The 21,612-nt window shown below is 39.8% G+C and overlaps 1 protein-coding gene across 1 annotated transcript; it reads left to right on the top strand.

Moving 5' to 3' along the window:
- The first annotated feature begins 869 nt into the window (after positions 1-869).
- LOC134501036 (cathepsin E-like) lies at positions 870-21,095 on the top strand. Its single transcript, XM_063308590.1, has 9 exons — positions 870-925; positions 1,990-2,167; positions 5,295-5,412; positions 6,750-6,868; positions 8,399-8,598; positions 9,390-9,509; positions 11,319-11,463; positions 17,956-18,054; positions 20,303-21,095. Exons 1-9 carry the CDS (start codon positions 870-872, stop codon positions 20,492-20,494), a joined length of 1,227 nt encoding a protein of 408 aa, XP_063164660.1. The 3' UTR covers positions 20,495-21,095.
- Positions 21,096-21,612: the final 517 nt, after the last annotated feature.

Genomic DNA, 21,612 nt, shown 5'->3' with positions numbered 1-21,612 from the left:
AAGGTCAAATTAGTTTCCTCTATTGAGTCATTTAGCTGTGTGATGTTCATATTTTTACAGAGTTCTGAATTTATTATTTGTTCACTGTTTTCCTACTATACGTTCATCATAAGGATGCTCAAGTAGCATACATTAAATTCTGAAAACAAAATATTATTACAATATTACAATCCAATCCAATACAGACAAGGTCATTTAAATGCCATAACCAGCAACCAAATTAATCTCAACTAAAACTGAATAGACATTGTTAAAATAGCTATAGAAGATAATTAAATTTTTAAAAAATTTCTGGGCAAACAGAAGTATTTTAATCTCATGCCAAACTCTGTAAATGTATACTGTAATAGTAAAAAGACTTCTTTATAGTCATAGACCAGCATATACCGTACATTTCAAATCCATCATAATTAATAAATGCAATATATTTCTTCAGATAAAAATTTGCAGAGATGCCCACTCTCTTAACTCAGTGAACAGGCAGGATGCTCCAGAAACAAGCATTCCTTCAGACATTTGGTCACAAGTGATCCATGCTCACTTAGACTTGGAGGTAAGGCTTTCAATGACCTGTGTGCAATTAGGTGTTAAAATAATTTGTGTCAGGAAATGTACTGATCTACTAAAATAGTTCAATGATCTACCATTAAATCCCAATGTGGTGTCTGCCCACCCCTAACAGGTACAATATTTACACAAACAGCCGTACTTTTACAGCACATTGCAGATGTACTGCCAAGCAGCTCCTGACCCTCACCTACTGATTGACTCACTGAAAGGTGATTGTGCTCCAATGAACCACAGTAAAACATAAAAGAGCAATTGCTCAAAGAAATCAGCTGCATTTTCATTTTCAATACAGTGAAGGCATGAAGGTTCTCTTAGTAACTCTGGTTTATATGCCATTCATCACTGCTCTAACAAGGTAAGGAAGAATTTCAGAGCATTCTTATCTGTGTGTCTATATAGCAATATGAAAGAAATGTATCAGCTTACTTCAAAAGCTTCTTTAGAAAAGATTATGATGTTTAAATAATGTAGGAAGGTATTTATTAGAGAATGACACTGGTTTTCATTGCTGGCAAAACCAAGAATGTTCTTTCTCACATGCATGCACAAAAGTTTACAATCACATCCATTCAGTTCCAAAGGGACTCTCTTTTACTAGGCCAGATTATTTAATCACTAAACCTAATTTATTTGGTATGGAACTAGGGGACATACTACATGTAGTCATCTCCTGATGAGCCTCTCAAGTGTTATGTTTCACAGACACACACATTTATATATATATTTTTGAAGAAATTTTTAACAAAAGAAAAGCAATACAAATACTAGGAAACAAACAAACAAAAAGAATAGTGAATAAGTAAAATAGAAAAAGAAAAAAGAAAAGATTAGAAAGAAAGAAAAAGAAAAAAGAAGAAAAGATTAGAAAGAAGGAGCTTCTGATATTTTTGACAGCAGTTATCAATGCATTAATATTTTACCCTCTCTCTCTAAGGTTACATCATAATTTCCTTCTTCCATAAGCTACCCTGTTATGTTTCATTTTTTGAGCTGATGTTTTGGGTTGGAGGAGGGTCCATCTGGCTAATCCAACAGTGAGTCTCCCTTAGCTCCAGTCAGTGATTGCTAGCAACTAAGACTAAGACATGCTTAAGACACGCTTCTGTGGCCTGAGGTCTTCCAGATGGAACCAGCACAGAGTGCCCCACACTGCGTCCAAGACCAGCATCTCCCTAGATGGCTTGCATGTAACAGCTAGCTTTTTAATTGTCAGTGGCCACATTTTCTCATGGACAAGATCTAAATGGTTCGCTTCCAGTGAGTGTGTCCAATTAAACTAAGGGTTATATGAGATAAAGTATACTTTGATAATAGTATCAGTGAGTTCACCAAATCTCAAAGCAGAGAAACAATGCAAGTCCTGACATTTGGGAGGTGCCAGTGCCAACATTCAAATCTATATTTATATTATTCAATCAGGATTCCACTAGTTCAGTTTAACTCTATCCGACATGTACTTCGAAAAAGAGGAGAACTGGAACAGTTTTGGAGGGATAATTTACCTGAAAGTTTTGCTCGGAAGTACTATCGTTGCTTTCCATCAGATACTCTTTTGTCCATGGGAACTGCAAAGGAAAAGCTTCATGATTACATGAATGTGAGTATATTCCTAGACAATGGAATGAAGAGAACAGGCTGGGACAGCCCTGGATCAACCATTAAGCAAAATAAGCATGGGTTTAGGGCACTGAGGGAAGGGGGACACCACAGCTTTTTCCCCCCTAGCTATCATGCCCTGAACTCAGCTTTAGTCAATTTTTTTGTAATTGTTCTTATTTGCCATGTTTAACTTTAATCTGCTTTGTTTTAAAAAATGTGAGGGTTTTTGGCATGGTGAGTAACTAAAGTTTAAACTGACCAAAGAGAGCCAGTTTGGTCTAGTGGTTAAGGTTCTGGGCTAGAAACCAGGAGACTGTGAGTTCTAGTCCTGCCCGAGACATGAAAGCCGGCTGGGTGACCTTGGGCCAGTCACTCTCTCTCAGCCCAACTCACCTCACAGGGCTGTTGTTGTGGGGAAAATAAGAGGAGGAAGGAGTAATAGGTATGTTCCCTGCCTTGAGTTATTTATAATAATAATAAAGGCAGGATATAAAATTAATTAATTAATTAATTAATTAAAAGTTTTGCTTGAAGGTGTTGTCAGATATTATATTTGTTTCTGTTCCACAGCATGAGAGTTTTCCTTCCATCAAGGGACTATGTTGAGAGGAATGGAAACCTTTCCTGGAACAGCACTGAATTGGCCTCTTTTGACCTTTCGCCTAGACTTGTGTTTCTCCACCTTAGCCCCTTTAAGAGAGGTAGACTTCATCTCCCAGAATTCCCCAGCCAGCAAGGTTGAGAAACACTGGCCTAGATGAACAAAATATGCAAAATGTGAATTACCAATCAAAGCAAATGAAAATACCGATCAGACACTCACAGTTAAACTCACTGATAGTATTCTTGGCACACACAATCATGTCATAATCTAGCAGATGCCAGTTAATTCCTAAAAATAGATTGTCAGCTGTGGTTATGATGGTCTCTGGTTTGGTATGGAGAAGAATCCTGATAAACTTCTGAAGGCAACAATGACTGATTCTCTTTGGCATCTTAGATTCAATGGCTCACTTTTTTTTATCAACCTCAGGATTTTTTCAAGCTTCACAATACATGAATTTGCTGGCAGAGTTCATGTGGAGCCTTGGAGTGAGATGTCACTGGTGTATGCTGATGACACCCAGCTCTGCAGTTATTTGTACAGGATGCTCTGATCTCCCTGACAGTTGCCTAAGTTTGATAATGGCTGGATAAGACCAAATGAACTAAAATTCAATCCAGATAAGATGGGGAAACTACTGGTGGACAGAAACCCATCCTTTGTGAGTGGTGCTTAAGTGGTTTTGAATGGAGTTGTACTTCCCCTGAAAAAAACAATTCCACAGTTTGCTCCTTAACCCCCCAGATAGCTTTGGATTCCCATGTGACAATGACCGCAAGGAGTGTATTTGCACTGTGCTTTATGTAACCATTCCTGAGCTGCTGGACTTGGCCAACGTTCCCAGGGCCGACTATAATACATTTCATGTATTTCATGTTGGGCAATCCTTGAACAGTGTCCAAAGCTGCATTTGGTGTAAAATCTAGCAGCCAGGCAGCTGACTGGTACACATTATTGGGAGTAAGTTGAATCCCTGTTAAAGATCTGCAGTGGTTGGCAGTTGCTTTCTGGATACCATTTAAAGCCCTAGGCAAAAAATCCTGATTACCTGTGGCACCACCTAAGCTGTTATAAACACCAAGATCAGGAAGAGACGCTGTCTTCAGATGCCCTCACTCTCTGAGGGCTTCTTGTCAGGCATATGGGGGAGTCCCTTCCCTACACTGCATCCATGCTGCATCCAGGAATTGAGATCAATATCCACTTTTTCCAGTTTTAGAATGGGAGTTAAGACCTTCCTATTAGCCAGGCCTGTTCAATTTGAATTAGGTTACAATGCTTTTTGCAATGTCTTAAGTATTTATGCTTTATTATAGTTGAGTGCCATATGGGCATAATGGCAGAATATAAATGGAAATTTTTAAAAATACTTAATACAAACATTTGTATAGAAACGCATATGCACTTCACAAAGTGCATGATCAAGTTCTAATATGCTGAATTAATCTGAGTATGCAAACAACAACAACAACAAACAAACAAACCTAAACCCCAAAACAACAACAACCAATAGTGGAGTTTATTTGATTGATTTGGATTCAGCACCCCACACAGTATTATCCCCTCCTCCCACAATAGATTTCTGTACTGCTCAAAATGCCTTTCCTAAGTCTTGTTTGATCTGCCATACATTGATCTCTTTTTCTTATTTCTCCTTTCACCCCTGTTTCCCATATGACTTCTTGGGGTTTTTCTGAGCATCCTCCTCACACCTAAGGAAAAGCTTTTGGAAACCAAAAGAATCTATGGGGAAGAAAAAATGGGGAAATCCAATTTCATGAGCATAGACTTTGGATTCGAACTATTTTATGGTTTACATTTATAATACAAATTAAAAGCAGGTAAACAAATAAATAGTAAAAGCATAATAAGCTGAATCCAATTGTGCATTGATTTCCTGAAAAGATCTTTGATGTAGAAGGATCTTCCATTAATGGAAGGGTTTCTGTCAGTTCCTCCTATGCTCCCTGTATTTTTTTTCTTAAGGGCAGGGAAACAACCCAAATAGAGTTAAAGGTGGCATGTGGAGCTGAAGGAACTAGCAAAAATCAACTCTCTTTATCTAAGTTTATCATAACATTGTCTGTGCTAATAGTATGATAGACTTTAGGCTTATGGGTTCTATTAAGTGTGTTTATCAGAATCACAGGGTCCACTAATCAGAGCGAGATGCCAGTTAGATAGCAGAGGGCACAGTGGAGCCAATGGCCTTTCTAAAGCCATAACTAATTATCTGTATTTACAAAGTAATAATTCTAAAGCTGAAGCTGAAATTCTAGATATCAGAGTTCCAAACTAAATTTTTTTCCAGGTGATTAATAGGATCTGCACAATACTTTAGTCAAGAACAATTCATTCTTATACTGTACAGGTGGGAAGGCTAGCTATGAGAGAAACCCTCCATACTGTCCTTTCTTACGAGAGGCCTGGGCTGAGGGCTTAGGACTAAAAGGGGTTTAGAGCAAGCTGTAAGTTGGCAGATGACTGACTACTGAACTGATGGATGTCTTTTTCCCCCTAGGCCCAGTACTATGGAGAGGTGAGCATTGGCACCCCCCCTCAGAAATTCACTGTGGTATTTGACACTGGATCTGCTGATTTTTGGGTACCATCAGCATATTGCATCAGTGATGCTTGTGGTAAGAAATATTTTTATCATTCAAATATTTAAAGAAAATCAACAATTTAAAATCTAAATTCTGCACTAGAGAATTCTGTCATTATACAAGAAACTAGGGAAAAGAATTGCTAAATTTTGTGCATGCCTGGCTCCAATGCAATGATTTCTCATGGACATGGAACCCCCTTTGAGGCTTCTTCTCTGCTGACATTTCCCATTCATTTCAGTTAGATGATTCAACTCTGCAAAATTTATGTCATTTTGGAGTTGTCCCATTTATTTTAATGAACTTTGTTTTGATTTTTGTATTTTTATTGATTCTTGTAGAATTTGTGATTTTATTGTTCATATTTTTGTAAACTGCTTTTACCTGAGGAAGGAGGAAAGTCTGTATAGAACTAAAATAATCAAGATGAAAGAATAATAGAATGCTTGAGCTGAAAGGGACCTTATACTGTAGGTCAACATGTTCTAACATACCCGACTCCTTCAGCCAGTCCTTATAAGGCTTGGTTTCTAAATCATCTATAATCATGATAGACCTAGGTAGAGATATTCATACCCACAAAAGCACTGCATGTATCTTGAATCGGAATCTAATTGTTGATCAAGTGATTATTCTCCCTTAGTAGGAAAAATTCCTACAGCCATTATTCATAAGCTGTCAAGAATAAAACATCTTTAGCTGCAGAATATCTCCCTGGTGTTTTAAGTAAGGAAACTAGATTTGGGGTGGGTCAGGAACATTTTTGAACCTTTCTCTTGGTAAGAGAGTCTCCTCAGTATACTTTGAATTGCTTAACATTCAGATCCAATTATCAGCTTTGCCAAGGGCCACCCCACAATATTTTTCTGTCTGAACAAACAAGAAGGTGACATCCTTCCATCACATGTACAGAAACTGAATAGACTGGTATTTTAAATCTTACCTCAGCTCCCTCTATGACAGTGTTTCTCAACCTTGGGAACTTTAAGATATATGGACTTCGACTCCCAGAATGGCTGGCTGGGGAATTCTGGGAGTTGAAGTCCACACATCTTAAAGTTCCCAAGGTTGAGAAACAGTGTTCTATGGCATGTCCCAAGAGAAGGCTAGCTAAAGGAACATGGAGCAGACTTCATGGATCATCCAGTTCTGCCCTCCAACAGCTCACTTTGCTCTTAGCATCTGTCACATAAAGCAGCTATCTCATTCTGCTTAATCAAAGGGTTGGCTCTGCTTTCTGCCAGATAGTTTGGCCCTGGACTATGAACATACTTTAATTTCATGCATTTATTTTGGTGAGGAATATTTTTAAGAGTTAATCCTACTTTCAAGAAGAAGTAACGGGTTAAGAGCAAACTTTATTTTTACAGAAATTCATCAAAAATTCAAGTCATTTTTGTCCCATTCCTATAAATATGGAGGGCAGCAATTTTCTCTGCGATATGGCACTGGGCATCTCATGGGAATTTCTTCCAAAGACATAGTCCGGGTGAGACAACTGCTGTTATCTTCAAGGGTTTTATGTTTTCTGAGAATGTGTATGTACTGGAATTAAGAAATAAATTGCTGGAGATAAATAAGGCCAATTCTCTTTTATAAAGAATTAAGCTAAAGTTTTGAAGGAAGGCTTGGAAGGATTGCAATATATGTTGGCTAACTCTCTGGTGACATTTAGCTTCAACATATTCAGAGCGGGTGGCAGCTATAACCAGGAAGGTTTTTGCATAGCTTCATCTGGTGTGCCAGTTGTGCCCTTTCCTGGACTGGGAGATCTTTTAGTCAGTCACTCACACTCCAGACACTTTACAACCCGACCATTGCAATGCACTCCACATGGGATTGCTTTTGAAGAGCACTCAGAAGCATCAACTGGTTCAGAATGTGGCAGTTATGGGCATGCTTTGGTATGCTATGTGATATCTCTGCCCTGTGAGCTGCACTGGTTGCCAGTTTGCTTGTGGGTGAGATTCAAGGTCCTGGTTATGACCTATAGGGCCCTACTTGGAATAGGTCCTGGTTGTCTGAGCTACTGCCTATTTCCTGTGCTGTCTGCTCAGCCAATTTGAGCTGACAGAGCTTGCGTATACTCTCAGTTTCTTTGATTAAACAATGTCATCTATCAGGACTTGGGAAGCAATGCCTCCCCTTTAAAATGAGGTTCCTCCAGACATCCAGGCGGCTCCTACCCTGTTAGCATTCTGAAGTACCATAAAGATCTGGTTGTTCTCCCAGGCCTTGGACTAGGGTGGTTGGTGCCCCCTTTGCTGGATGTTGGTGTTGGGATGTTTTGGGGTTTGCTAGATTCACCATCTTGCCTTTCTTTCTTCGTATTTGACTGAGTCTCAGTTTGTTGTCTGTAGCTTCTATTATATTGTTTTTATATTGTTTGGTATATTGTGAGCTGTCCAGAGTTGTTTGAAGTCAGGTGGCATCAAACTGAATGAATGAATGAATGAATGAAGAATGAACGAATGAGAATGAATGAATGAATGACTCTATCTATCTATCTATCTATCTATCTATCTATCTATCTATCTATCTATCTATCTATCTATCTATCTATCTATCTATCTACCTTGCTGAAGCCCAGGCTTGCAAAAGCCAGAGTTTTCATAAAATATCAATTCCATAATTTAGAAGTATAAGTCAACACCACATTTACATCTTTGATTACTATATTTTCTCCCAAAGTTATGTTAACCTATGTAAGAACTTGAAGTCAAAAAACAAACCTTGAATAGTTAGAAACTGTTAATACTTGGATGAGGGCAGTAGGGTACCTTCAGAAGTTGAAAACACATTCCAGAAGAAGGCAATAGCAAACTACGTTTGTATGGTTGTTGAGAAAACCACACAGACATGTCCAGGAAGTCATTAAGAGTGAAGCTTGATCTGAAGGAGACTTTATCTTTACCTCTTTAAAAACAATGCAAATTGGGGAATTCTCTTGAAATGGTTCACTTGCTATGCAGCTACAGTATTTTTTTCATATTGTTTTTCTCTTAAAATCCATGAACAGATTAGCAACATTTCCATTGCGGCCCAAGGCTTTGGTGAATCTGTCTTTGAGCCGGGCACCACCTTTATCTCCGCACATTTCGATGGCGTGCTGGGCTTGGCATATCCTCCCTTGTCTGTGGTGGAAGCTCTTCCAGTCTTTGACAATATGATGCAGCAGCATTTGGTTGAAGAGCCTGTATTTTCCTTCCTCTTGAACAGGTCAGTATTTTCATGTGAAAAGAAGGAAGAACTTTAATAGATATGAATGGAGGAGAAATAGATGCATCAGTTGATCAACGTCTACTCAATCCACATGCTATTGCCTTTTTGGGGAAATGATCCAGCTCTGCCTCAAAAGATTGATACATATACAAGAAGGGTATTGGTTCACCTAATTGTGTATTATATATTCTGGGGTACACTATTCACAGCTCATAGTTAAATACAGTTGGAAAACTCTTGTTTTGCAGCCACTGGGGTTCCCTTCTCTCAAAATAAACCACCAAACCACAACAATATGATTACCTGCTAATTTTCAGCCAGCCTGTTTGATCAAAGCTAACTGCATTACTTTGCATTTTTTAAAAAAATTAAGAAAATCCATGTTTCTATGAGCAACTTTTCCTAAGTATAGATTATTACATGTCCTACAAGCATATCTCCCTAATTTATTTGTATCTATACAGCATTTCCAGTTATATACATGATACACAACTTTCTCAAATATTTATGCATTGTATGAAACCTCCCCCAATATGCACTGTTTTGTATGCAATTTTTTGCTGAGAAATATTTTGTGGTAGATGTTAATAATTTGATGATTCATACTACAACATATTGCTTCCATTTTGACAGGTTACAGCATTTTTCTTGGAAATAAATCTATAACAGATTTCTTTACCATCCCTAATTTTATTTCAAATATTCTCCTCTGAGTCCCAGCATGCATTCTCATTCAGTTTGACAACTGCATCTTTTGCTGATCAGCACAATGCATTTCATCTTTTCAGAGATGGTTTTGAGGATGGGAGTGAATTGATATTTGGAGGTATAGACCATTCACTCTACACTGGGCCTGTTCACTGGGTTCCTGTCACTCGGAAAGATTACTGGCAAATTCCTATTGACAAGTAAGTTTGCTAAAACAGACATCTTGAGGTAGGTGTATAGAAACAACTTCTGACCCTTGATAAAGCAGACCAACCATAACCGATCTATAAATATTATGCCCACACTTGAGTATGAGAACCAATTTTCTGTGCCTGCACTGCTGGCTGCCAGCCACAGTCCAGTGATATGCGAGCTCAGGAAGAATTTTTAAAAGAAAAGATCCTTTTTACCAATATGTTATGATAGCAACTGTGAACATAGTCACAGGGTTGGCATAGATCGAGACCAGGAATCCAACAAACAAGTGAAAAATTCAGGGGACAAGACAAGAGACACAGTGAGGTGGGATCCAGAGTTCTAGACATGGCACAGCCAGCTAAATGTGACAGAGCTGAGGCCTGAAAAATTGTTCTCGGCATCTGTTCCAGGAAGGGAGGCCAATACACCAGCCCTGCTGAGCCTTCATCTAATAGACAGCTGCAGCAGCTGACTCCTCAGCATTGGCTCTTCCGTTGTCTTGTTTCCTGGCAAGTCTCTCCAATCTATGAGTTGCTCTCTCTGTGGCTGAATCTTTATCACCCACCTCTGCTTAGGACTGGTGGCTGGACTTCAGAGTCTGAAGGGCTGAGGGTGCAGGCAAAGAGTCCTGGGGCTTCCTGGAACTGCCTCAGTGAGAGTGGAGTCATTGGCTCTGTTGTTACTCTACCCTTACTGGAATCGCCCAAGCCAAGATGGTTGTCCCCAGATACGCTTGATTCTACTTTCTCACCATCCTGCTCATTGGAGGACATATCCAGCAGGGCCATAAAAAGCAAGCTAGCTGCGACATTTATCATGCAATTTGTCCTTCCATGATTTTTAAAACATGTGCTCACCTCTCACTCTCAAAAAAAAACAATTGTAAGTTGTGCATTTTACATAGGTGTTCATAATTTTTTATGTGGACAATTTTTATATAACTATAATTTTATTGCAGAGCAGACTTACTTTAACTATATAATTTAATTTTCTTTTAATATTTTCACTTATAAAAACTTTTTCAAAAGAAGAGACAGATCTCACAGAAAGCAACCCCAAGTTGTTTCCTCTGAATATCACTGAATATTTTTGTTTTATTTATTTATTTATTTCCTATCCTGCCTTTATTATTTTCATAAAGAACTCAAGGTGGCAAACATACCAAATACTCCTCCCTCCTCCTATTTCCCCCACAACAACAACCCTGTGAGGTGAGCTGGAGTGAGAGAGAGGGACTGGCCCAAGGTCACTCAGCCAGCTTTCATGCCTAAGGCGGTACTAGAACTCACAGACTCCCAGTTTCTAGCCCATTGCCTTAACCACTAGACCAGAATGGTTTTCCAATAATTTTATTGAAGATTATATCATACAGGTAAAACTAATATGACTACATAATACAGAAATACATTAATTTTTTTTTGCTTTTTAAAAGAAAACCAGAAGCATGGTTTTCTCATGCTCCCATTATAAATAAAATAAATTAAATATTTGCTTGGGCTAGATGATAATCTAGTACATATTTACTACTACAGGATTTTACAACAGGTATCTGTGAGATTGTAGCATTACTTTCTCTTTACAATATGCAAAAATACAAATGACATTAAAGTAGAATACAGATATAATATTTCTGAATGTGTGTGTGTAATACACAGACAGAAAACAGATTTGAGGTTGGCTGTTTTTATAGCTATTTAATTTTGTTTGCTTTTTTATTCACTTATTCCAACTACTTTTAGTTTGTTTCAAGACTATGAATGTCTGCACTTTCCCCCCCATCCCTTTCATGCTTCCCACATCCAATAATGCAGTGTGAAAATCCAGGGACAGATCATAGCTTGTAAAAACGGCTGTGAAGCTATGGTCGATTCAGGAACCTCTCTTATTACTGGTCCATTCCAAGATATAAAAAAACTACAAGCAAAAGTTGGAGCCGTTCCCAGTTCTTCTGGAGAGGTAAATAAAATTCTGGGCTGGAAAGGATAAAAACTGTTGATATGATGGTGACTCAATCATATTAAGAGAAAAAGAACTCTTGAAATAAGAGATATACTAAAGCACAAGTCAAGATTTGTTTTGCTGAAATGTAAAATTAAAAATGAAGTTTTTGTTATAACCCTTTTATCCACTATGCCCATATTTAACATATGTGGAACCTGGCATAGATGCTGCTGGAAATGGAAGAGGCTGTGTTTTTGAAAAGAGACAATTTGGCATTTATTTACAGAGGATTTCTCTGCTTTATTTGGAGCAAATGTCTTCTCTACAATGGATGCTGGTGTGGAAGAGTGAAAATTAGGAAGTTTCTGTTTTTAATCTTTCCTCTGCCACAAACACATCAGGTAAGTTCAGGCTTAGCTTTCTCACTCTTTCCCCACTCAGCTATAAGTGACAATACTTTATGGGATTATTGTAAAGATGACCTTACAACAACCCAAGGGTGAAGAACTTGAAACATTATACAAATTAATAGATTAATATAAATACATTAATATTAAATACAAATAAATACATTAATATTAACTGAATTTGCACATTTAAAAAATATTTATCAAGCCATAAGACTCCTAGTTTTGTTTGATGACCTATCTGGATTATCCTTGATTCTTCTGGCTATGAATTAATACAGTATCTTTCTTATGAGGCTTGGCCAACTTGATGCTCTCCAAGAGTGTTGGACTACTGAGGTCATAATGCTAAGCCAGCATTGCCAAATTCATAATTCCCAAGCATTCTGGCCATGCTGACTTGGAACAAGTTGTTCCACCATATAGGGGAAGGCACTAAATGGAAGATGGTTAGATGAACTGGCCAGCCTTTTTACTCTAGGGCTATCAGGTCTGGGCTGCAAACATTTGGATGACCACTTGATGGCAGTAAAGAAGGCTTGCTGTATCTCTACTCTCATCTGGATTTTGCAGCCCAGACCCTGGGTGCTCTTCTTCAGGGTCATTCTTTACTGGGCAGCAACACAGCCCATAATTTTCAAAACAGGCTCTCTCTTTTATCCATCACATCTCTGATCCAATCCCCCAGCTTGGGACTGGGATTGGCTCAAATAGCAGCAGACCAGTGGTGGAAGTGAGAGATGAGCTTGTGGGGTTAAGAAGGATAGTGAGAAGCTTCCTCTGCTGCTGCTTCATGGCACAACCCACCCCCCCACCCCCGTGGGTCTGTCATCGTTGTTGAACATAGTTTTAATTGCTTTTTCAAAAGAATGCTAAACCCATGTTTAAAAGCCTGACTTAACAATTGAAAAATGTGAAGTTGCAAGGCAAAATGGGAGTGAATTTTGAGCAACCACTCCCCATTGGTCAGCTGTTAATTGGGTACTTTTGAACACAGGTTCATGTTCTTCTAAAAGAGTGGTAAACCTGCCTTCAGGAGGAATAGAAAAAAACAGCTGAAAGGAGCTGGGGAGCACATGCAGTGAAGCAGGATCTCTTCCTATTTACAGTTCAATCCTGTTTCTCAGACTTGCTGATAGGCACTGGAAGGTACAGAATTAGCTCCCATTACAGTTTGTACAAAGCCTCAAACTACTTTTGACGGATGCTCACTTGCTCTCCAGCCTTTTCCACGTCCCTGTTTTTAAAAAGTATTTTAATAAGCACTTTATTCAATTTCAATATATATATAGTTGAAGCCTGTTGGGGAAAGAGATTGATGGCTATTTTCCCACTGGCTAGTGGCATTGGGTAGAGCGGGGTGGGAGACAATCCACCCACCCTTTTCCTTAACTTCCCCTGTTCATGTTAAATAAGGGCACCACCATTCTGGAGGCATTTCTCTTGCGACAGGATAGGAATTGTGAGAGAAGAAATTTTATATTGGTATAGTCTTATGCTCTTCAGCAAAGGATTGTTACCCTGTCGTGGTGCTGGAGCTTGAGCACCTCAATGATGCCATGAGCTAAACCATGAAGGGCCACCCAAGACGGGAAGGTCATGACAGAGAGGTCAGACTAAATGCGATCCCTGCGGAAGGTAATGGCAACCCACCCCAGTATTCTTGCCATGAAAACTAAATGGATCAGTACAACCAGAGATATGTCGGTATACCATCGGAAGATGAGACCCCCAGGTCGGAAGATGGTCAAAATGCTACTGGGGAGGAACAGATGATGAGTTCAACTAGCCCCAGACATGATGACGCAGCCAGCTCAAAGCCGAAAGGACGGCTAGCGGCCAACGGTGCTGATGGTGAACGGCAAATCCGATGTTCTAAGGATCAACACACCATTGGAGCCTGGAATGTAAGATCTATGAGCCAGGGCAAATTGGATGTGGTTATTGGTGAGATGTCAAGATTAAAGATAGACATTCTGGGCATCAGTGAACTGAAATGGACTGGAATGGGCCACTTCATATCAAATGACCACCAGATCTACTACTGTGGACAAGAGGACCACAGAAGAAATGGAGTAGCCTTCATAATTAATAGTAAAGTGGCTAAAGCAGTGCTTGGATACAATCCAAAAAACGATAGAATGATCTCAATTCGAATTCAGGGCAAGCCATCTAACATCACAGTGATCCAAATATACGCCCCAACCACAGATGCTGAAGAAGCTGAAGTAGAGCAGTTCTATGAGGATCTGCAGCACCTACTGGACAACACGCCTAAAAGAGATGTTATTTTCATCACGGGAGACTGGAATGCTAAGGTGGGCAGTCAAATGACACCTGGAATTACAGGTAAGCATGGCCTGGGAGAACAAAACGAAGCAGGACATAGGCTGATAGAATTTTGCCAAGACAACTCAATGTGCATAAGAAACACCCTCTTCCAACAACCTAAGAGACGGCTTTATACATGGACTTCCCCAGATGGACAACACCGAAATCAGATTGACTAAATCCTTTGCAGCCAAAGGTGGCGGACATCTATACAGTCGGTAAAAACAAGACCTGGAGCTGACTGTAGTTCAGATCATGAACTTCTTCTTGCACAATTTAGGATCAGACTAAAGAGATTAGGGAAGACCCACAGATCAGCTAGATATGAGCTCACTAATATTCCTAAGGAATATGCAGTGGAGGTGAAGAATCGATTTAAGGGACTGGACTTAGTAGATAGGGTCCTGGAAGAACTATGGATAGAAGTTCGCAACATTGTTCAGGAGGCGGCAACAAAATACATCCCAAAGAAAGAGAAAACCAAGAAGGCAAAATGTCTGTCTGCTGAGACACTAGAAGTAGCCCAAGAAAGAAGGAAAGCAAAAGGCAACAGTGATAGGGGGAGATATGCCCAATTAAATGCAAAATTCCAGAGGTTAGCCAGAAGAGATAAGGAATTATTTTTAAACAAGCAATGCGTGGAAGTGGAAGAAGACAATATAATAGGAAGGACAAGAGACCTCTTCCAGAAAATTAGAAACATCGGAGGTAAATTCCAGGCAAAAATGGGCATGATCAAAAACAAAGATGTCAAGGACCTAACAGAAGAAGAAGAGATCAAGAAAAGGTGGCAAGAATATACAGAAGACCTGTATAGGAAGGATAACAATATCGGGGATAGCTTTGACGGTGTGGTCAGTGAGCTAGAGCCAGACATCCTGAAGAGTGAGGTTGAATGGGCCTTAAGAAGCATTGCTAATAACAAGGCAGCAGGAGAGGACAGCATCCCAGCTGAACTGTTCAAAATCTTGCAAGATGATGCTGTCAAGGTAATGCATGCTATATGCCAGCAAATTTGGAAAACACAAAATGGCCATCTGATTGGAAAAAATCAACTTATATCCCCATACCAAAAAAGGGAAACACTAAAGAATGTTCAAACTATTGAACAGTGGCATTCATTTCACATGTCAGTAAGGCAATGCTCAAGATCCTGCAAGGTAGACTTCAGCAATTCATGGAGCGAGAATTGCCAGATGTACAAGCTGGGTTTAGAAAAGGCAGAGGAACTAGGGACCAAATTGCCAATATCCGCTGGATAATGGAAAAAGCCAGGGAGTTTTAGAAAAACATCTATTTCTGTTTTATTGACTATTCTAAAGCCTTTGACTGTGTGGACCATAACCAATTGTGGCAAGTTCTTAGTGGTATGGGGATACCAAGTCATCTTGTCTGCCTCCTGAAGAATCTGTATAACGACCAAGTAGCAACATTAAGAACAGACCATGGAACAACGGACTGGTTTAAAATTGGGAAAGAAGTACGGCAGGGCTGTATACTCTCACCCTACCTATTCAACTTGTACGCAGAACACATCATGCGACATGCTGGGCTTGAGGAATCCAAGGCTGGAGTTAAAATTGCTGGAGGAAACATTAACAATCTCAGATATGCAGATGATACCACTTTGATGGCTGAAAGCGAAGAGGAACTGAGGAGCCTTATGATGAAGGTGAAAGAAGAAAGTGCAAAAGCTGGCTTGCAGCTAAACCTCAAAAAAACCAAGATTATGGCAACCAGCTTGATCGATAACTGGCAAATAGAGGGAGAAAATGTAGAAGCAGTGAAAGACTTTGTATTTCTAGGTGCAAAGATTACTGCAGATGCTGACTGCAGTCAGGAAATCAGAAGACGCTTAATCCTTGGGAGAAGAGCAATGACACATCTCGATAAAATAGTTAAGAGCAGAGACATCACACTGACAACAAAGGTCCGCATAGTTAAAGCAATGGTGTTCCCTGTAGTAACATATGGCTGCGAGAGCTGGACCATAAGGAAGGCTGAGAGAAGGAAGAGAGATGCTTTTGAACTGTGGTGTTGGAGGAAAATTCTGAGTGCCTTGGACTGCAAGAAGATCAAACCAGTCCATCCTCCAGGAAATCAAGCCAGACTGCTCACTTGAGGGAATGATATTAAAGGCAAAACTGAAATACTTTGGCCACATAATGAGAAGACAGGACAGCCTGGAGAAGATGATGATGCTAGGGAGAGTGGAAGGCAAAAGGAAGAGGGGCCGACCAAGGGCAAGGTGGATGGATGATATTCTAGAGGTGACGGACTCGTCCCTGGGAGAGCTGGGGGTGTTGATGACCGACAGGAAGCTCTGGCGTGGGCTGGTCCATGAAGTCACGAAGAGTCGGAAGCCACTAAACGAATAAACAACAAACAGTCTTATGCTGGCTGAAGAACTGGTAGACAGACTTTATGCAAATCATGGGAAAAACCTCTAATATTCATAACAAGTGACAGTGCAACAACTGCTGGTTCTGAAAGCCACCATCCTTCTGAAAGCACTCAGTACCTTTCTGGACTGGGAGACATAATCAATTATTTTTTATTGTTTCTATTTGATTAAGCTGATCTAATCCATGCAGATCTCCTTTGAAATGTTTTGATTACCTTTTACTGCCATCTGTTGTGCTTATATGATTATGGGCTGTAGGACACTGGTATAGTTTAAGGCTGTTATTGTATTTAGATGTGGCTGTGAATTCTTTTTAAGACTCGGATAGTGACCCAATCTAGTAATCTCGAATGTAGTGCATTTGATTAAGTTTCATGGCTGAAAATTTTAACACAGCTTTGTAGGAGGAAAAGAATTGCTAAACTTATGAACTTCACTGTGTAGCTTCAGAACTGTACTCCTCTCTGAAAACTGTTCCACTTTATTGACAGGTGACTTTGCATATCATCACCTATACTGATTGGCCCCTTTGACTGGCTTGATAATAATGCTTGTTTCTATCATTGCTGCCACTGATATGCAACGTAGGACTAGTGGGCAGTTGTGCACACCTCTGAAAATGGTGTTTCACAGTACATACTGTACATGTATTACCTTGTTTTGAATCATTAAAGCAGTGACATCCTTTGTAAGGCTCACATGGCTGTTTTTACAGTTTTAAAAGAAATGTTCAGTACATAGGCCCACACACTGCAAACTACCTCTTTTGATGGTTTTATTAGTGTATGAGCCTTGCAAACAACACAACTGTTTTAGTGATTCAAGAAGTTCCCCTTTGTTCTTTAGCCACTCTTTTGAAGATTTGTAGGGTGCTATTGTTTTGTTGGCCCACTCTCTGTTTTTATGGTCAGTTTAACTTTATGCCAGCAGCATCTGTAGCTCCTTGTCAAAGAACGCAGGGTAGCTCTATCCAGCCCTGTCACTTCCTTGTGCTCATCTGATTGGATGTTGCACATTCAGCTCTACCCAGTGGAAAAGCAATTTGCAGTGACTACATTCTTATGAGAAAATATTGCCTCTTTACCAGTTCTAATATCTCCTTATGCTGTTTTCAGTAAGCCACTGTATCAGTTTGTTGGCTTATACTGTGGAAGATAGATCTAGCATCTACCATTATACTTAATTGCTAAAAATGAAACTGCCATATTCAGATGCAATAGATGATCAGATGTAAGGAATTATCAGGAACAAGAAGATGTCTTTTTGTTGGTTTCTCAGATGCACAACACTTATATGTTACTTTGCAAGTTAGTATAAATGGTGATCAAAACTTTAGTTCAAGGAATGCTTTGATTTATGTTACAGTTTCTTGTGAACTGCAGAAGACTTTCCAGTCTGCCGCCAATAAGCTTTACCATTGGGCAGAAAGAATTCCAATTAACAGCACAGCAATATATAATTAAGGTATGTATCCAAGCTTTAATAATTGTCACATTTTCTTGCACCACACAATAGACATAAGTGCTGTGGCAGATTTTTACATGCATGATTTTTGACACAGAATATTATTTTGGAAGAGTTTAGAAATCAGGTCAGGAAACTTTTTAATTTGTTGATCCTTATCTTCAGCACACCAGTTCCTGCTTGCAGTCAGAATATGCTGCTGCTTTAGAGCTATTTTCTCCTTCAGCAAATTAGCTTTGCCATTTGGTGATGAGACTGTGCACAGGATTTGCCCACTGTATCTGGAGCTAACCAGCCTTGGATAGGTGATGGTAATATTTAGAGCAAATGGAACCCATTGCCCTCAGTCTAAAGAAGAGGCGGCATGCTCCAGCTGTCTAGTCCAACTGCTTCCTCCCTGCCCCAAGGCTTGAGCAGCAGGACTTTTCCCCAATCTGTTCTATTCACATGCAGTGATGGATTACTAATTAGGGCAGGAAGGGGATGGCCCTTTCATAAAGCCATGCAATAGTTAGGCATTATTTTAGATCAGATCCAGTGCAGGCACAGGCAGTCACACCTCAAAATGACTAGAGACATAGTTGTGGGTGGTCTACTGACTGGGATTCCAATTCAGATCCAACAGAAGAGGATAGAAGAGACCAAATCAAGAGACAATGATTAGGTCATCCTGATGTGGTAGTAGTCCAAGGGCAAGTATCCAGAGTAAGCGGTTGGCTTGGCTGCAAGAAGTTTAATGGGCCTGGTGTACCCCAGTTGGCTCCCAGGAGAGGTAGAAAGGAGCAATGGTGACCCTTCTCCAGATGTTGCTGAACCAGAACCCCAAGCAGGTCAAGCCAACATGGCCATCAGGGAATGATTCTGGAAGCTGTAACTGAGAAACATCTCGAGAGCCACATGTTGACCACCCTAGTTCACAGTGTCAGCTGACTTTCTGAAGTTTATTTATTTTTATTTATTATTCCAATTTCTATCACCGCCCATCTCCCCCTGAAAAGGAGGACTGAGAGTTGTCTTAATGGCATCCTGTGTTCATAAGGTAGTCTACCTCTTGGTGATTCATGGTTACAGTAAACATTTTTGGGAAGTGAGGACCACAGTGGATGGACCCTTGCTTTCAATATGGGTAGAACCAGGATTTTCTGTTTTTCCGGGTTTAGGGCAGTTGTGAGATTATTATTACTATTTTAAAATAATAATAAAATATTTATTAAATAATAAAGTGTATTTCAGGACTTCTTATTTTGCTAACGTTTAAATGAGGGAAATCAGGCCACTGAGTTTGGCAGCTGTGGTCAGAGGGAGGCATCAGGCTAGAAACCAACAGACCGTGAGTTCTAATCCCACCTTAGGCACAGAGCCAGTTGGGTGACCTTGGGCCACTCCCTCTCTCTCAGCCCTAGGAAGGAGGCAATGACTTCTGAAATCTTGCCAAGAAAACTGCAGGGACTTGTCCAGGCAGTTGCCAGGAGTCAACACTGACTCAAAGGGGAACAGGGGTGGGGATTACAGTGTGTGGACTAAATGCAGCCATGAGATCTCAGGCTACTCACCCCAGTCTTAAGTTTAGTCTGCCTGAATTTCTAAGCAACAGCAATATAGACAGTATACTGTAGAAACTGGCAGTTAAGGGGTTTGGTTCAAGGAAGCTCCTGTCAATTCACAATATCCCATTGATGGATGACTTTTATTTTCAGAGATGTTTGGTGATGAATGCTATTCATCCATTGTACATTATTTCTAACTGCATCTGAACTCCAATGTGCACGAGAGTTTGCATCCATTTCTACCTTAGCTTGCTAAGTATATGTAATAAGATTGGGGAAAGAATCTTTGGAATGATTTATAGGGTTGGGTGAATTTGTCAATGTCACGTTCTCAGTTTTGTAAATATATTAAGCTTGATTTGTTGAGTTTGGCTTCTTTATCTTTTCTTTCATTTCTTTTTTACAAAAAAATGCAAGAAAATTTATATGGATTTCAGTGGATATTTTTGTGACTTTTTTGTTTTTTGCAATTTTGCCTAGTGTTCTCAGACTATAAGATCTAGTCCCCCCTTAGGCACAAAGCCAGCTGGGTTACCTTGGCCAGTCAGATCACAAAGCCAGTATCTCTCAGCCTCAGGAAGGAGGCCACGGCAAACCACTTCTGAAAACCTTGCCAAGAAAACTGCAGGGACTAGTCCATAGCCCCCTGTTTCAGGTCCAGCTCATGTTACCCAATGGCAGCCTTTGTTTCTCTTTGGCAGGAAAACAGCAGAGAAGAGGCCTTGTGTTTCAGTGGTTTCCAGCCACTGGATCTCATCACTAATGAAGCACCAATGTGGATTCTAGGAGATGTATTTATGTCAGCTTTTTACTGTGTTTTTGATCGTGGGAATGATAGAGTTGGCTTTGCAAAACCAGCTCCTAAAGGAAAGAGAATAAAGCAACAGAAATAGTAAAGCATCACTGGTAGAATTAATATTGATAATTTTACCTTTCACACAATGAACAAGAATCACTTTTGCTGTGTGGAGAGAGAAAGGGGAGAAGACAATGTAAGAAGATTTAACTATCTGGAGCCAACTTTTACAGCCGGACTCTGATCTTTATGTATTCATGCTGGAGGTGTAGTGGCTTTTCCCAGCCTGCTGACTGTCTTAAGTGTCAGGGCTAACATGATGCCTGATTGGAGATCTATTTATGGTTGAAACCTCAAAACCTGCTAAGAAGCCATATCAGAAGAAGCTGAATAAAATCTTCAAAAGTCATAGAGCTGAGCCATTCAGCTTAGCCAGTTTACATTTACTTGGATCATGATGTACATCCATTTCTGTCTGCAAAGGATGGTAGCTTTAGTTTTCAGTCCTCTATATACTTAGCTGGGAATTGAACTCACTGAAGTAAACTGAACTTCTTTTGTTCTGAGGTGACATGTAATTCTGTTGATTAGTTTATTACTACCAAATGGTAAGTAAAAAGTTATTTGTCTGGAATAATTACGTTTCTTGTATAACGGTTGGCATAAAGGAAAATTGTCCGGCAGGCCTGATTAGGCCAGTGGCATTTCCTCATCAGTTTTGCTAGATTCTTTTCCATTTCCCAGCTCATTGCTAACAAAGAGGGCAGCTCTTCAGCAGTGGGAAGAGGCTTCTCCTCACTGTAGACTCAGGCACTGGCACAATTAGTTAGCTGGGTGTGTGGCTGGATAAGATTCCCCTCCCCTGCCATGAAGATAGGCAGGATATTTAAGATTACTATCCAATGCATACTTACATGTGAGTTTGTTTCATTAAAATCAGAGAGACTTACTTGTTCTTGGTAAAATTAAAATACTATTCTACTTAAGAAGGCTTAAAAGTAGAATTGCAGATGTAGAATTGCCAAAACCTATATAAGATTTACTCCTCACAATGCTTTTAATCCCCCAAATCAGCCACTTTCAAATACCATCTCTCCACATGAATACTGCACTTCTCACTAACATTTATTTTTCATAGCCAAATATGTTCAGAGCTATCATTTCTCCGTAATCACCCTTTTGTTCAATCTGTTTGGAGTTTCAGATGTACAAATT

The sequence above is a fragment of the Candoia aspera genome, chromosome 7 (assembly GCF_035149785.1).
Source record: "Candoia aspera isolate rCanAsp1 chromosome 7, rCanAsp1.hap2, whole genome shotgun sequence".
NCBI classification, from domain to species: Eukaryota; Metazoa; Chordata; class Lepidosauria; order Squamata; family Boidae; genus Candoia; species Candoia aspera.
This window is presented reverse-complemented; position numbering and strand designations above follow the sequence as displayed.